At 46.5% G+C, this 16931-nt stretch overlaps 2 protein-coding genes across 2 annotated transcripts; both read right to left on the reverse strand.

Annotated features, from left to right (window-relative positions):
• Window positions 1-1629: 1629 nt before the first annotated feature.
• PRR9 (proline rich 9) lies at window positions 1630-2456 on the reverse strand. The gene is made up of 2 exons (XM_028154236.2): window positions 2450-2456; window positions 1630-2000 (listed from the first exon to the last, which is right to left on the reverse strand). Exon 2 carries the CDS (start codon window positions 1978-1980, stop codon window positions 1630-1632), a length of 351 nt encoding a protein of 116 aa, XP_028010037.2. The 5' UTR covers window positions 1981-2000; window positions 2450-2456.
• Window positions 2457-11617: 9161 nt separating this feature from the next.
• On the reverse strand, window positions 11618-13575 carry LELP1 (late cornified envelope like proline rich 1). Its single transcript, XM_028154238.2, has 2 exons — window positions 13451-13575; window positions 11618-12093 (listed from the first exon to the last, which is right to left on the reverse strand). Exon 2 carries the CDS (start codon window positions 12070-12072, stop codon window positions 11734-11736), a length of 339 nt encoding a protein of 112 aa, XP_028010039.1. The 5' UTR covers window positions 12073-12093; window positions 13451-13575; the 3' UTR covers window positions 11618-11733.
• Between the last annotated feature and the right edge of the window lie 3356 nt (window positions 13576-16931).

Below are 16931 nucleotides of genomic sequence, written 5' to 3' on the forward strand. Positions count from 1 at the left end.
CCTTGGAAATATCCAAGACTGAGAGACTCGGGCACTCCCAGTGCTGGATGGCCCACAGGTTAGCCAAACAGTCCTCCACTGGGGCACATCCAGAGTGGGAAGAGGGACCCAGGAGAATGAATGGAAGTCCCTTCACCCCTCAGGAGGCTGGCCCTTGACATCAGCCTTTGTGGCCAGGGCACAGTGGAGGAAGTTAGTATTGGTCCTTTCCTATAAGTCTTGTTCCTCCTCTGTGCTTTCACACAACCCCAGGGCCCCCAGCCTGGTGGGCAACAGAGTGGAGGGAGGGGAACCAGGCTGCCTGGCTTTCCTGAAATCTGGTCAGATGGCCAGGCAGACAATTTTGGTCCCCAGTCTATGTTCATCTCAGAGGTATGCTTAGTCCTTACTTCTGACAGGGATGCTATGTTTGGAGGTGTCACGGATTGACTGGGGACCCATTCTCCTATACAACTCCCCACTCACCCCATTTTGGCCCTTTTATCTGGAAATTAAAGACCAGAGAAAAAGTATGCTACATAGGAAAGACTCATGGAACTGAACTTGGGAGTGTGAGCAGGTCCCAGACCCTGCTGGATTTTCTCAAGTGTAAATGGTGTGCATGAGTGAGCCTATGAAGGTTGTAGGTGGGTGTGGGTGCTCCAGGTGCCCCTTGAGGAGGCCTCTTTTAGCCTTGCTGTGAGGTCTGTTTTTTATTCCTACTCCAGATTCTCAAAAGAAGAAGGAGGAGGAGGAGGAAGAGGAGAACATATCATGACAAGGACAGAAGGAATTTGGAATTTGTGTGGTGGGGAGGAAAGAGCAAAGAGCACACAGGTCAGATATCAGCATAGGGTCAGCTTTATTCTGTATTTTACCTTCACCAGGGAGAAGAAGGCAAAGCAGCTGGAGAGCAGACCAGCCTGCTTCACACAGACACCTATCACGTCAGTAAAGAATGTACATGGTGGAAATCAAGGGCCCAAAGCAGACCAGCCATGAAGCACAAATATTAACCAGGACTCCAAACTTCCCATCTCGCCTTTCCTTATTGACTGTTTGAGTTCAACCATTTAAATACATGTTCCATTTAAAAAAACACACAACACAATACAACCAACATTCCAACATCCAACTATTTGCTGTCCTTTTTTAGAATGCAGTGAATAAATTACCCAGTTTTTGATTTTGAAATACCACCAACCTCTTCTCCACACCCTGGATGGTGGTAATCAAGGACACAGTCCATCAAAGTCAGTTTGCTTTGGGGCTCCAGTGAGCGGCTGACGCTCTAAAAATGAATGCAGGCATCCTTGGCTGTTACACACTCAGGGCTGGGGGAATTTTTGCCCCAATGGAGCTGAAGCAGGCTTCTGTGGTCTCCCCTGACAGGCACACTATTCCTATAGTTGAGCCCTTCTACTAAATTGCTGAAGAAAAAAAAAAAAAGACTTATTCACAGAGGCTGATGAAATACAGAGAGAACTGTCTTTAGAGACAGAGACCAAGTCCTGGAATACTGAAAAAGCCAGGAGGCGAGAACAGGTGCACACAGAGGTACCCACAGGAGAAGGTCACCGTAGCGTAAGTTGGGATTGGGTCTTCATCTGTTGGCCATCTTCTTGATCCTTGACAGCATTATGAAAGCAGCTACTTCCCCTTGCCAGGGGGTAAGCACTTCTCCTGGACTTTTGGTGGGCAAACCTCCACACATTTTGCCTGAGATATCTCTTGGCATGGCTCCACACACTGAGGTGGGCATTGGTCTTGGCATGGAGGTAGGCATGGATCTTGGCATTGCTGTGGGCAGTTTTCTAGGTTTAACTCCTGGCACTGAGGAAGACACACCTCCTGAGCTTGCAATGGGCACTTCTCTTGGCAGGTGTCCTGGCATGGGGGGAGGCACACCTCCTCAGCCTTTGCCTGGCACTGCTCTTGTGTCTTTTGAAGACATGGAGGAGGCACACATGGCTGCTTGCACTGCTGCTCATTAAAGGACATCTTAGGGCAATTTGCAGAACCTGAAACAAACACAAAATTTAAAATTATCTGTTTTAACAGTACCAGGCTGGGACTGAGAAATGAAGGGTTGATAGAAGGAAACGGGAAATGAATTATTGTTAATCCCAAGAACTCATTTCCCTTTTATCCTTTTCTCTTTTCTGTCCCGACTTCAGCTCCCTTTGATGCCCATCCCCTAGGTAAGAATATTCTCATAGCTCTTGTCTGGATATCAATTGCCCAGTCCTACCCAAACTCCCAGCCCTATCACAGGCTTTTTCTCCTCTTCTATTTGCCAAATCTTATTGAAAACCAGCTGCAAGAGACTAGATAAAATATACAGGATGGTTTGAGAGGCCCAAGAAATGGCCAACCATTTCAAAAATCAGTAGAAAGTACAGACCAGTAAGAGAACAGCCTCCCAGAGACAGAGCAGCTAGGGAGAGAGGGCACAGATGCTCCCACTTACCTGATCTTCAACAAAACTCAACAAAGAATGTGAACTGCAGAGTCCAGCCAGATAGGGACTTTTATATAGTGCTGGGTCCAGCCTTCCACGGGCATGACTGGCCACGTGGGCTGAGGTCCTAATTGTGGAGTCACCATAACGAGCTTCCTCTGAAACTGCCCATAGTTTGAGTCACTGCTTGGGATGCCTGTTAATCAGCCTCCATTTTGGCCTCTGGGTCCTGAGCAGACCTCAGCAGGGAGGGGCTCCTCTCAGATCTTTCATTAGAAGCAGCAGCAAAAGAATGTTCATAAAACGTTATCTCAGTCAGCCCAAACTGGTTCAGGATGTGGTGAGAGATAAGATCCACCTTGCTCCTCTTGTCTTCACCCGTGGGAAGACTTTGTGCCTGAAGCCCGGGGTCTGTCTGGGTCAAGGGCACATATGGTCTCTTTCAGAATGAATGTGTCTTCACTGAGCCTGGAAATCCACACTTTCAGACCCAAGGAAGGCAGATTGTCCCAGGGCCCCAAGCTAACAAAGGACCCACAGCCTCCTAAAGAGAATGATTTTCTTGTACAGAGGTCTTGAGGGAAATTGAAGTCATTTGTTGCTCTTAGGGTGTGAAGTAAGGCGGAGGAGAAGGGAGAGGAGGGGAAAGGCAGGTAATCTTCATCTTCTCCACCTTGATTTATGACATTTCTAAAACTGGCATCACAGAGGTTTCATAGGGACCAAGAAAACAGGCTAGAACAAGGTTGGTCTGCCTCCTTGCCTTCTGGAAAACCTTTTCTTAGAATACAATAAAAGCCAGGAGGATGAAAGGAAAAGTTTCAAAGCAAACACACCCAATTTTCTCTACTGCTAAGTTTCTGTTTGAGCTGTCACTTCTACCTTGTGTGCCCTCCCTCTCTGTGTCTGTTGAAATCCTAAGGATTTGTTGAAGTCTACAACCTTCCAAGAGCCTTTCCTGGTTACTCTAAGCCAGAAATGACTTCACCCCTTTCTGAACTTCCCTAGTCTCTATTATCTCTGCTACTTATATAACTTTTACTATTGTTATTAGGAATTCCAGTTATTTATGTACAAAATCTTATCACTGTCCTGAGTTGTAGGTTCCAAGAGGGTAGGGGCTGTGCCATAGATATAGAAAGTAGAAGACAAATGATTATTGATGGAGTAACTGCATTAATTAAGGAATAAAGAAGGTGGATGTAGGAGACAACTGGGAGTAGAGGACGATCCCATGTAATACAAAACGGGAAATGATTCAGTCTGAAAGAAATCCTTAGACCATAAGTGGTGGCCTTGAGCTTGTTTGCTATAGTTGACCAAATTCTGGGGACTTTAAAGATGATGATGGTCCCCATAACTTGAAGAAGTCTGTTTAGATAATTTCCTAAGAGAGGTATTCGGCTAAAATCAGAAATTGCTTCAAAGGTTTATACAGTTTTTGGATGCCTTCTCCCTAAAAAGTTTTAAAAAGGTGAGTTGAAGGAGACCAGGTGAGCTTTTGGCCGATAGCACCAGTATGAGCCCTTTGTATCTTGGTAAGAAGCAGATGCCTAAGTGGAGAGGGGTCAGAGGCTAATCCAGAGGAGTCATGCTGATGTCCCTGTGAGGGACATGATTTTTCTGGAGGCTGGGGCAGAAGTGGGGCTACATGCGATGAAAGACAAATTTGGAAGACTCATAGGTGAATCTGAAGAGACAAGGGCATTTGAGGAATCTGGGAACAGGTGTAGAATGGGGGACTCTCCTCCCCCTCTTTTCTTATCTTCTTCTTCCTCCTCAGTTATTCCATCTTTTCTGTGGAATGTTGTCAATGAGACAAAGCAATTTTCCAGAGCTTAAGGAGGCAAGAAATTCTCCAACACTAGGTTTATTCACTTATCATTTCAATCATTCATGGCCCTGCTTTCAAGGGGTTTACAGTCTCATTGAGAAGATAGACAGAGGTAAGCCCTCAGGTCCTAGACAAAGGCCCTTTTATTATCCTTGGGTGGAAGGTTCCTATACGTTCCTGGGGGAGATGTCTGTGCTGTGTTTTACCGGACAGTGGGAATGACCCAGGCAAAGAGGGTGGGCAAGGGTATTTCACCCTCCTTGCCTGGGTTGAGGAGAGAGCCTGAGGCTGATTCAGGAAAGGGGTGCATGAGCAATTGGAGAAGGAGACCTGATTGATTGAGATTTTCCGGTTTCTGATGAGATGCAGGAGATGATCTTGCTCATGCCACATGCATTTCTGTGTCTTTGGTCGAGCCTAAGAAGAAGGAGACAAAATAGGGATGTGCAGAACACTGGAGACACCGGGTCATGCTCTCATGGAGGGGAGTGAGCACAGTTAAGAAGAGCCCAGAGTTCAGCTGTTCTCAGAGGACTCTGCCTGACATTGAGCTGATTACATTGAAGTGGGCCCATGTAAAATCAAAGGTCCTTCACCATGGAAAAGGAGGCAAAAGAGTCAGGTCAATGTCAGAGTGAAGCCTTGATAGGCCACTGATGGTTTTGAAGATGGAAGGAGACCCCACGCCAGAAATGTGGACAATCTCTGGAAGCTGCAAAAGGCAAGGAAATAGAGTGTTCCCTAGAGCCTCCAGAAAGAAATACAGCTGTGTTGGCATTTTTATTTTAGCCCAGAGAGATCTATGTCAGAGGTCTGACTTCCAGAACTATAAGACAATAAATTTCTATTGCTTTAAGTCATTCAAGTTGTGGTAACTTGTTACAGCAGCGGCAGAAAATTAATACACCTTCCCAATGTCTGAAGCTCTTGGGAACTCCGGAGGAGGGAAGTGTCATATGAAGTAAAATCCCAGGTTAGTGCTCCTTCATTTAAGTACATACTTGCTTATTGTGTCATCTCCTCAGCAAAAGACTAGCTTTTGGTAATGCATGGAAAGGGAACTGGACTCAGGATCCCACTGACCTATTGCATGTAGAGTATGTGTAATGTTGGGTAAGTTACTTAGTCTCTCACAGCTTCGATTTCCTCTTGTTGAGAAGGAGTAACACTATTTCACATATTTATTGTGAGGAATAAATTAGAGAACATACGCACCAACACTTGAGGCCATCAACGTGCTCACAGAACGTAGTACGATCCGAACCTGTTCAGGACTCACCTTCTTCATGAAGCCTCCCTGATTTCCCCAGTTCTGCTGGTTCCAGCTTCTTCACTCTGTCCCCTCAGCACTCATTCTCCAACTTAAACGTTTTTACTCACTGTGGTGCAGTAGACAATATACTAAAGATGTGCAAGCTCAGGTAAGTCCCTGGTCCTCTCTGGCCTTACTTTTATCATCTTTAAAATAGCAAAGTTCGACTAGGAATCAGCCAGGTCCATTCCAGCTTTGACATTCTGTGATACTATAAAGATGATCATGAATGATGAGCTGGGGTGTCTCTATGACTTTGTAAGTGTATAGATGCATGTGTACGGATGTCTTCCTCCTTGATTAAGTTATAACCCACCCACAAGAAGACCCAGTCTTCTGTCTTCTGTGTGTGGCCCAGACAGTTGGCTGAATGACTTAAGGTGACCTAATTTTTCCTAGGTGCAGAGTGGGAGTATTTGGGGTCTGAGCTTTTGAAAATCAACCCTACTGGCCCAGTATCGGGGGCTGTGACTTGGATAGCTATGGGGAGTTTGTCCCACCCCACATCTTAAGATAAGGTGACTAAGTAGCTTCTCTAACCATCCGAAGCCCTTCAGCAAGTTTGGGGATAATCTGATGTAATGTCACCTGAGAGTTAAGATTTTAGATTTCTGCAGCTGTCATTATTGGGAGCCAGGGTGTAATTACACAGGGTCAGCAGAAGAGTCAGCTGTGTGTAGGACATTGCTTATTTCTTTTTTTCCATTCCCATCAAATAACTATCTCCTTTGCTCAGATCATAAAAATTCCCAGACTCCTCTGATTCACTGGGCTGGCGATGTCTGCATATTATAGGGCAAAGGCTCCGATAAAGCTAAATGGTGCAGAATGTGGCTCATCCCGTTTCCTGGGGATCAGGTGCCTCTGGAGAGCTTACTGAGCTTGTGGGATCCTGGGGGGAGAGTCCGCCACTCCCCTCACCTCATTTCCTCCTGTGTCACCCACAGAGAGAGTCTGAGTCAGAGTTTGTGGGAGGGGCTGCGGATCCCAGGCCACTGGACCCAGAGGGGAGATGAGAGGACACCTGATTCTACCTCCTTGTCTTAGTCCAGCACATGCTCATGCTTTAAACAGGAGGCACAAAGTTATTAATTGGCTGCATTTTTTTTAGATGAGTAGAGTTAGGTGCAAATGTGTTAAGGGCCTTGTTCAAGATCATGTGGTGAGACTAGGCAATGGCCTATTTTGAAAACATTTAGGAGCTTCTTTATAAACTTCAACGAGGTGACAAAGATGCAGACTAGTCAATGGTTCCTAATAGTTTTGGGATGATAAGAAAATATACATATGTGCACACCTTTACCTTTGGGAGGGGGTCCATGACCCCCAGACCAAAGACCACTGACAAAGCATGGGGCCAAATGATGTTCCCAAATTATTCAGATTTGATGTTGGTCTTTAATCCTATTCCCTTTTGCATTGGGTGCTGGCTCATCTTGGCCTTAATCAAAGTTAGAAATCCTAGACACAGTTAGAAATCATGGCGGCTTTGGGTTGAGCTGTTTCCCTCCCTGGAGTTTAGTTTCCTCACCTAGACACTGAGGTCTCTTAAATGCCACTTCTGGCTCTCATATTCATCGATTCCCAAGTCCCATTGTCTTCTACCGTGATTTGTGATTTCCTGGGGGCAGAGGTCGAGGGGATGGCCCTTACATTTACCTACCTTCAGAGCCTGGCCAGTGCGGCTCAGTTGGTTGGAGCATCACCTTGTACACCAAAAGGTCATAGGTTCAATTCCTAGTCAGGGAACACACCTAGGTTGTGGGTTTGGTCCTCAGTTGCACATACAAAAAGCAACCAATCAATGTTTTTCTTTCAAATTTATGTTTCTCTCTTTCCCCTCCTCTCCCCTCCCCTCCCCTCCCCTCCTCACCTCTCCCTCCTCCTCCCCTCTCCTCTCCTTAAAATCAATAAACATGTCCTTGGATGAGGATTTAAAAAACACCAACATTCTTCTACATTTGTATTATGTGTATGACTTTGTTTTCTTACTTTTCAATACCTGGTTTATCTGAAATATATTAGGTTTAAGCAATGGAGAGAGAGAGAGAGAGAGAGAGAGAGAGAGAGAGAGAGAGAGAGAGAGAGATCGGCTCCAGGCTGCACTGCCCAGAGAAAGGACAGGAAGGATCTGCATCTTGTGGCCTAAGGGGAAAGTGACCGAGGTCAAGGATGCCTTTCTCTCAGCCCCCAGCCACCCATATTCAGCCTGTTCACCCTACCCCCACCTCCACATTCTGGGAATGACACCCAGTGGTGAGGGTAAGGAGCAAAGTGGATGAGGCTCTTGGAAAAGTGCCTCCAAAGCCGCGGAGCATTCTCTCATTTATTGAATGTCCGCTGTGCTGGGCAGGCTTTGTTATCAAGGACCTTGCAGTCCAGTGTAAGCAGATGTGCACCCAGGTCTGGCCATGTGGAAGCAGGACAGGAAAACAAGACAGGATTGGTCACTGGTTCCTTCCTGATAGCTCCCAGTTGTCATTTGCATGTGGGGTAGGGGATGCATGAAAATGACCGCTCCAGTTCCTGGTTTCCTAAGACATTGGTGTGGTTCTGGGCAGCCCTTTCATAGCACTGGCCCACCTCATAGCCGGTCGCCCAGCTGGCCTGGCTTGGGGCTACTTAGAAGTCCTTTTGCAATTCTCAAGAAAGCACAATGCAAGGGGTCTGTGGTAGAGTCTCCTCTCATCACCATCCTCATGACCCCCAGAATTGCTTTTCCATGAAAGGAGAGGGCTTGGTGCCACCCTATCACCTTACCTGTGAGCCCTCAAGCCTGGCACTGCAGGTTCCCAGCTGCCACTCCTCAGGCCCTGCTTATTTACTTATACAACCCTCTTCCACTTGGGGCAGGACCTGGACGGGGACTGCCGCTGGGGCTGGGAGTAATTATGGCGTTCTGCAGGGAGGTGGCACACTCATCACGTTCTAGCCATCTTCCCCAGAATTGCCTTTGATCCAGCTTTCTGCTGGGAAAGTAGCCATTAAGAGATGTGTATCTGTGGCTACATGGGAGAAAAGAAAATACATTGGCAAATGGATGGTTTCATGTTCTCAGGGCTGGCTGCCACCCAGTCTGTGTCCGGAGTCCTCAGAGCCATCTGGGAGGGCACCAGCCCCTGCCTGACACTGCCATGGAGCCATTGGGAGGCCTGGGAGGGAGTGAGCTCCTACATCTCCAAAGAGGCACCCAGCGGGGGGCATCTTCTACATGGTGTGCTCAGGTGTGAGAAGACATTCTTTCTCCTTACCCCCCCCCCTTTTTTTTTGTTCTTTGAGCAAATGAAAGGACTTTCGGGTTTCTCAAGTACACATAATTATATTATTTTTTGCGTTTACAAAATAACCTATTAATGGAAATCCAGAGACTAGTGAAAAAATAAACATATTCCACTGGTTACCCATAACTCCATTGTCCTAAAATAACTAGAATGTTGACAAATTTTTTCCTATTATTATTATCATTATTATTTATAGAAGTTTTTGGTTAAACATAGTTGCTTTATACTATACATTTTAATGAACATGTAATATTCTATCAAGTAATAGTCCAAATTTAATGAGACCCCTGTTAGATACTTAAATTTTTCTGTCACACTGTGGTAATCAACTTTCTGTAACCTCCCCCAACCCATTCGGAACTTGATTTCTTTACACAGATTCCAGACATGGAACAATTGGGCCAAAAAGTTGAATCATTTTATCCTTTTGATTCTTATTCCCATATTCCTCCAATTCTTTCCTAAAAGGATTTTTTGTCTATTTGCACTCTCACCAATACTCTTTAGCACTGGGCTTTGTTACTTCAAAGTGATCTTTAAATAGATGAAGGAGGATATCACGTTGTTCTATGTCTTTCCTCCCTCTCTTTCTTTCTTTTTTTAAAATATGTTTTTATTGATTTTAGAGAGAGAGGAAAAGAGAGGGAGAGAGAAACATCCATTGGCTGCCTCCTGCACGCCCCCTACTGGGGATGTAGTCTGCAACCCAGGCATGTACCCTGACTGGGACTCAAACCAGTGACCTCTCAGTGCATGTGAGGACACTCAACCAACTGAGCCAAACCGGCCAGGGCTGTCCCTCCTCCTTTTTGAGAGATGAGGGCAGAATTTTCAACCTGTCATCAACAGTGGACCGCAGGCCCCCTAATGTCCTGAACTAGGCTTCCAGAGGCTCCCCCGGTCCAGGAGGCACTCTCTGCATGCCCTGGAGGGTGGGTGCCAGGCTCCCATTCTTGCCGGGAGACCAAGACCCCAAGGCCTCCACCTGTTTGAGAAAGTAACTAGCCGTTTTCACATCTGGAAAATGAGGGGGTTCCCCTAAAGGCCTTGTCAGCTCTTTTGTCCTAAACGTCTGCTTCTGCAATGACCTTGGTCTGGTGGGGACCGCAGGTGCCTTTCCCTGGGCCCAGTTTGGACTCTGTACTCTCTGCACCCTTGATTGTCCTGAACTACCTTCTAGGCTCAGAAGGAAGGACAGCTGTTTATGTGCCACCACTCCACAGGGAGCCCCCACGTTTGGCCTCCCATCACCTCTTACCGGGACAGCAGAGAAGCCTAACCCTCCTCCCACTTGAGTGTTGTGGACTGTGACAGTGTGGCAAGGCTCCTTCCCACTTGGTCAGAGGGGCGGCTCATGCCCTTCCAGCAATTACTTCCCCCCCCCCCCCCCCCGGAAATAACAGGAGCACCTCGTGCCCAATCCATCAACACGCTGGGTCTGCACTGGGCCAAGGACCTTCCCACACGGCGGGGCCCTAGGGCGGGGGGAGACCCACCCCGAAAAGGAGTGGAGACTGATGGGGAGAGATGAGGGAGACTGAAAGGGTGGCAGTGAGTCCACGCTCCTGAAGTCCCGGTTCCTACAGTTCTCTCTCTAATTCGGTGCCTCCCCACCATCCCAATATCCTTTCCAGCCACTTGAAATGATAAATCCCCTTTTATGAATTAAGCTGTTTGGTGCGCACTCTCCTTAGCTCCCTGTAAATAATCCCCGCTAACATATCAGCTGAGAATGTTTTTCCTGTTCATTTCTAGTAGAGGTCCTCCCAGATTTATTCTTTTCTTTTGTACTTAAGTTCTTCTTTTGAAATTTTATAGATTCACAGAAGGCTGCAACAATGGAGATCCCCCTTTACCATTCCCTGGTAACTCTGTCCATGGTAATCTGTTACATAATTGTAGTTCAGGGTCAAAGCCAGCCAACTGACGTTAACGTGGTCTACGTCGCCTGTTTCATTTTTAAAAAGAACACCTAGCCATGCTTACAGGTGTGAGTGAGAACCTATCTATGGCATCCAGGAGACTTGCAGGCTGGTGAAGAGCAGCGCAGGGCAATTAAGTCCAGCGGTGCAATTAAGTTCAGGTGCGATGTGTCACACCTGGGCAGGTGCACTGTGCTCCCCTCACTAAACACTGGCTATGTCCCAGTAAGCCAGGCACTTGGCCTTTAACTCCTTAAGCCACACAACAACCCTGTATCACCAGCACCATTAGCATCATCATTGCTTGTACAGAGAGGAGGAAGCTAAGGCTCAGAGAAATTAAGCAACTTGCTTATGGTCACAAAGTAGTTAGAGAACAGAGCTGGGGTTTAAATCCATGCAGCCTGGTTCAGAGTGCTATGTCCAAGCATCGGGCAGTGGGTCTCAAAGCAACAGGTAGGATTCTTTTCCTGAGCCTTCTGGGACCTTTCCTAAGATCCCTCTCCTCTTTCACCCTCATGCCCTCTTTCACCCTCATGCCCTCTTGGTCCCTGGGTTAGTCACTTTAACAGCCATCTTTATGGCCTCAGGCTGTGCTCTTACAGGGAGGTGTACCCTGGGTGCACCCTCAGAAGATGCCATCTCTCTCTATGTAGCAGGTTGGGCCAGAGGAGACACCGTCTTCAAAGGTGGTTGATTGTGGAGGGCCGGGGTCTTGGCCTCACTCCTCAGGGATAGCTTCTGGGTGGGTTAGTGCTGGAAAACAACAGATAAATCGAGAACTGCCAAAAATACCCCACAAAAAACCAACGCCCCAGGAGAAGCAAGTCTTGCACAGCAGAGGGACACGTTTACTTGTCAGTTCATGGTTTCAGTTCTCAGCCCCAAGGTGGTGAGCACGTGGAGATGATGGTGGTATGGGGCTGGGCGACGCCCTTGGTACCTCACTCCGGGGGTGGGCACTGGGGTGGGCAAGGCGGTGGGCATTTAGGAGGACAGGGCTTGGAACACAGCTTGGGAGGGCATGGCGGTGGGCATGGGCATGGCTTGGGACACGGTGGAGGGCATGGCTTGGGACATGGCGGGGGACATGGCGGGGGGCATGGAGGGCACTTGGGCGGTGGTGGGCACTTTTCCCGTGGGCACTTTTCAGAGCACCGTTGCAGCAGCTTCTTTAAACAGCTGGGCTGGCATTTGGTCTCAATTTTTGGTTCACATTTTGGGTCACAGGTCTTGGGCTCATTCTTGGGATCGCTCGGCTTATTTTTATCATCACTCGACATTCTTTCTTGATTTTCCGGGCCCTGCAAAGAAATATGTGACAGACTGTATGTGGGAGACCACTCTGCAAAGTGAGAGGGGACCAGTACAGCCTACCCATACCTCCTGCCCGTCCTGTTCCTAAGAAAGCTTTCCCAGATGTGTTCAGGCTCTAGACCAGGCATCCTCAAACTACGGCCCGCGGGCCACATGCGGGTGTTTTTGCCGTTTTGTTTTTTTACTTCAAAATAAGATATGTGCAGTGTGCATAGGAATTTGTTCATAGTTTTTTTTAAACTATAGTCCGGCCCTCCAATGGTCTGAGGGACAGTGAACTGGCCCCCTGTTTAAAAAGTTTGAGGACCCCTGCTCTAGACCAAACTCTCATGTAAGGGCTGGCCTCTTGTTGTTTTGGTGGACTGGTGACCATGTTTTCTGATCTCTCCATTCTTTGCTTTCATTTCACTTTTGTCCCCATTTCACAGCCCCAGTAGGAGTTCTTAACATAGGGTCCTGGGAACCACCACCCCCCCATCCCAAAATCATAAGAACTGTGTTTAACCATGTATTTATCAATATACTCAGTATCACCTGTAATCTCATGCATTTTAAAACATTAATTTAAAATCATTTAATTTAAAAACATCCCAAAGAGTCTGTAAGCTTGATCAGACTGCTAAGAGGCTCCTGCAAAGCCACTCCCCATCCCTCTGGAGGTGGAATGAGAGGTTATATTAGTTAGTGGGCTTCTGGACTCAGGAACTTCTTTCAATCCTGTGTCCAGCTTAAGTCCTCCAAACCTTGAGAATTGATTTTTTCACTCAAGTGCTGGCATGGGAAGATGGTTGCATCCCTACCATGGCTGGACCACTCTAGGAACCCCTCCTACAGTGATTCGGGTAAGAGAGGAAATCAAGAGAGGATGTAATGAACAGGAAAATTCTAATTTCTCTGAAAACATAACCGTTAGGACCACAAAATACAACGGTGAGGAGGAATTCCTTTTCCCTTTGTTGAGTTTTGCCTTGAGCTGGGTCTTCCTCCATGGACATGTTGACTTCTAGATACAACAGGGGTTTTTAGTTTCTGAGAAGACTTTCAAGTTGGATTTAATAGGCACACTTGGATTTAACAATATAAAAGTACAACTTTATCTAATTTAGTCTTCAAATCAGTATTGCTCTCTGGAGACAAAGATCATGAAATTGAACTCCAAAAAATTGTTAAGAATCTCTCTTTCAGATGATGCGTATTCCTGTACTTGCTACTGAAAGTGAGAGGAAACTTGCACCTGGGTATGGCCACTATCTCAACCTTGTTTACTGCCTGGGATGCTGTAGGTCACTCCCAGGAAAGGCGATAAAAACGAGGGGGGCATTTCCAGTTGTACATGCAACTCACCCCTTTGTGTTGGTACTGAACTTGACAAGTAGTCGAGTGAGGTAGATGGTATCGCTGTGCTTGGGAAGGTGGCTTTTCCCTCTGGTTCCTCTGCTCAGCAATGAGGAAGCCGGGGGAGCGGGGGAGGGGAGTCCCACTTGTGACCTCAGCACTGCATCATCAAGTAGTGATTGTTGTGTGACTACTGAGCCTCCAACTCACCTCAAGCCCTTGAACAGGAGGATGGACTGTGATTAATCATTCCCTTTGTTGTCCTGTCCTTTCCCTGGGTTCTTCAAAATTTGTGCGGGTGAAATCAGGGTATGGTGAAGACCACTGAGCTCTAAGGACCGGGAGGCTCATTGTTGCTAGCAACAGAAAAGCTCCATTTACATGCGGTGTCTCTTTGCTCCCCCAGCCTCCCCAATTTTAACTCCTTTGTACTTGCCCCTTCTCCCCCTTTCTAGGACAGCCTCCCTGGTTTGCCCACAGCCATTTCATATCTCCTTTCCTCTCTATTTTTTAATATGAGATTCTGAAGCCTCTTTTTGTTACCCTATATGCCTGGCCCAAGTCCAAGGATTATTCTCTCTCTCTCTCTCTCAAATTCTCACCCAAGGATATGTTTTTTAAAATTGATTTTTTAAGAGAGAGAGAAGGAGAGAGAAAGAGAGAGAGAGAGAGAGAGAGAGAGAGAGAGAGAGAGAGAGAGAGAGAGGAAAGCATTGATGTGAGAGAAAACATTGAAACATTGATGAGTTGCCTCCTGGACGCCCTCTGACCAGGATTGAACCCACAACCTTTGGTGCTCCAACCAATTGATGACGCTTCAACCAACTGAACCACATGGCCTGGGATGAGCTCTTTAGAAAACAAATTTTAAAAATATGTTTTTATTGATTTTAGAGAGAGAGGGAGAGAGAGATAAAAACATGAATGACGAGAATCATTGATTAGTTGCCTCCTGCACACTCCCTACTGGAGACAGAGCTCGCAACCCAGCATGTGCGCTGACTGGGACTCGAATTGGTGACCTCTTGGTTTATGGGTCAATGCTCAATCAATGAGCCACACTGGCCAGGCTGGGCTTAGCTCTTTTTCTCAATGTCTCTGGCTATAATGCACTGTTTATTGGGCTCTGATTTTTTTTTTCCCCAATCAGGGAGTGGACATCCCTTGATATACATGGTAAATAAACACTACCTAAAGAAGTTGAGTTTGATGCTCCTGACCAGTCCAGACCTACTGGGTTAACTCCAGATCATTAGAGTAGAATGGTTTGCCTCTGAGAAAATTCCTCGCTTGCCTTCCAAAGGCTTGGCCAGTGGGTCTTTTTTTTTTTTTTTAATATATTTTATTGATTTTTTTACAGAGAGGAAGAGAGAGGGATAGAGAGTCAGAAACATCGATGAGAGAGAAACATCGATCAGCTGCCTCCTGCACACCCCCTACCAGGGATGTGCCCGCAACCAAGGTACATGCCCTTGACCGGAATCGAACCTGGGACCCTTGAGTCGGCAGGCCGATGCTCTATCCACTGAGCCAAACTGGTTTTGGCGCCAGTGGGTCTTTGTGGTTGGAATAGGGGTGTGTCTGGGGTGAAATAGGAGATGAGTGTTGGAAAGCCAAGTGGGGCTCAGACACATGGAGCCTGGAACTCAGCTGCAGGAAGTTAATCTTGGCAGTCATTCACGGCTGAATTGGGTGGCTTTTGGTTAAATTTGTGATATAATCATGTCTAAGGTGTTGAGAGATATTTCTGACAGCAAAGTGTGGGATGGATTGGGGGTTGGAGTGGTGGAGTAAAAGTTGAACTAGCTTGTTTCGAAGAAATTGTAAAAATCTCCAAGTCTGAAGGAAGGCAGTGGTAGTGGTAGAAAGAGGGTGCCAATGAGAGAAACATTATCAGAGAGGCAAATTTATGGGATTTGGTTAATAGAAAATTAAGATGAAAATTAAGAAAGATGACTCCTAGGTATTTTGGGTGCTTATGGAAGTGGAGTTTGTGTCAGAACAGTGGTCGGCAAACTGCGGCTCTGTTGACTAGTGAGTTTGCCGACCACTGTCATATACTACCCTTTACCTCTTTGCACACAATATGCCACAATTGCCTAATCCTCACAGTTTCCAACTACACGGTAACATTTAGTCTAGCAGTGGTCGGCAAACTCATTTGTCAACAGAGCGGCAAACCGCGGCTCACGAGCCGCAGTTTGCTGACCACTGTGTTAGAACATGGGTTCGGGTCTCAAAATGTCGAGTGTGGTTGCAGTGAAGCATCTTGAATGGTGGTTGGAGATATGGCTCTGGCCCTCGTACCGCTGGGCACACCCGAGACCTTGCATTCATTTCAGTCCAACACGTGTTTACTAAGTGGATGAAGTTGAGCTGGTTTAAAGAGGGGCTTGGGGGAGAGAAAGGATATTGGGGAGGATAGAAATGATATTGGGGAGGATAGTGAATCCTAATATAGGGTTTATTTGGTATTCACAAAGTAAAGATTGAAGGGGAGGGGTAAAAATTTAACCCCCTGCCATGAGAATTAATTGGTGTTAGACCCATTGTCTTGGTATAGCCCACTCCTCTCTGCCCATTTCCTTTCCTCCATAATTTTAAGCTCTGTCTCTTCAAAGCTGTTAAGAAGCAGTTCCCACAGCCACCTCCAGAGACCTAGCTCCACCTGCTGTTCAGCTCTGGACCAAAGCTAGCAATCTGGATATGGAAAAGTGTGTCAAATAATGTGGTCATTTCTACTAGCTGTTGTCATCTTTCTCTCTTTTTTTTCCATCTCCCATTTCTTGGGCAAGAAATCCCCACCAAATGAAAGTACTATACCATTCATTGGACTTACATGGGGGCATTTGTCCATCATCTTTTTAGCTCTTACAATCCTCCTTTAAAGGGCAAGGCTCCTGGCAGTGTTACATGTAGTATCCCAGCTATCAGCCTCAGCTTTGGCTTAGGGTTTGGTTGGCAGCTGGCTGGCAGCAAGACACTACCTAGATGAAACACAGAACGGGCTTCTTGGGCAACTGGGTCTCAGAAAGAGATACCCTGGAAGGGGAAATGAGTGGGTGTCAAAACCCCCAGGTTAAAAATGAGAACACTCATTCTTAGAGTGTCAGATCCCTGGATTCAAATCGTGCCTTCATCCTTACTTGCCAAATGATGCCTAATAATTTACTTAACCTTTCTAAGTCTCCATTCCCTCACCTATACAATGTGAAATAATAGCACCCATGTTAGCACCTATGTTAATAGCACCTATGTTAATATGTAACTTATATTGAGTGCTTATAACATGCCCGGCCCATTTGCAAGTGGAAAGCCTACACTCTCATTCATCATACTGTCCACTATAGTAATAGGTTGTTGTGAAGAGCAAAGGAGAGTCTACATATTAAGAGCCCCCAATAAATGTTTGCCATACATATGAGTTATTATTTTTGTCAGTGCTTTCCTGGCTTTGTTAGCCCTTGACTTGCTTCTCTCTCTCGCTCTC

Source organism: Eptesicus fuscus, chromosome 22 (genome assembly GCF_027574615.1).
Source record: "Eptesicus fuscus isolate TK198812 chromosome 22, DD_ASM_mEF_20220401, whole genome shotgun sequence".
Classification (NCBI taxonomy): domain Eukaryota; kingdom Metazoa; phylum Chordata; class Mammalia; order Chiroptera; family Vespertilionidae; genus Eptesicus; species Eptesicus fuscus.

Bases quoted from the DNA above. Each gene is read 5' to 3' on its own strand.
- PRR9 (XM_028154236.2), bottom strand. From the start codon at position 1,980: ATGTCCTTTAATGAGCAGCAGTGCAAGCAGCCATGTGTGCCTCCTCCA.
- LELP1 (XM_028154238.2), bottom strand. From the start codon at position 12,072: ATGTCGAGTGATGATAAAAATAAGCCGAGCGATCCCAAGAATGAGCCC.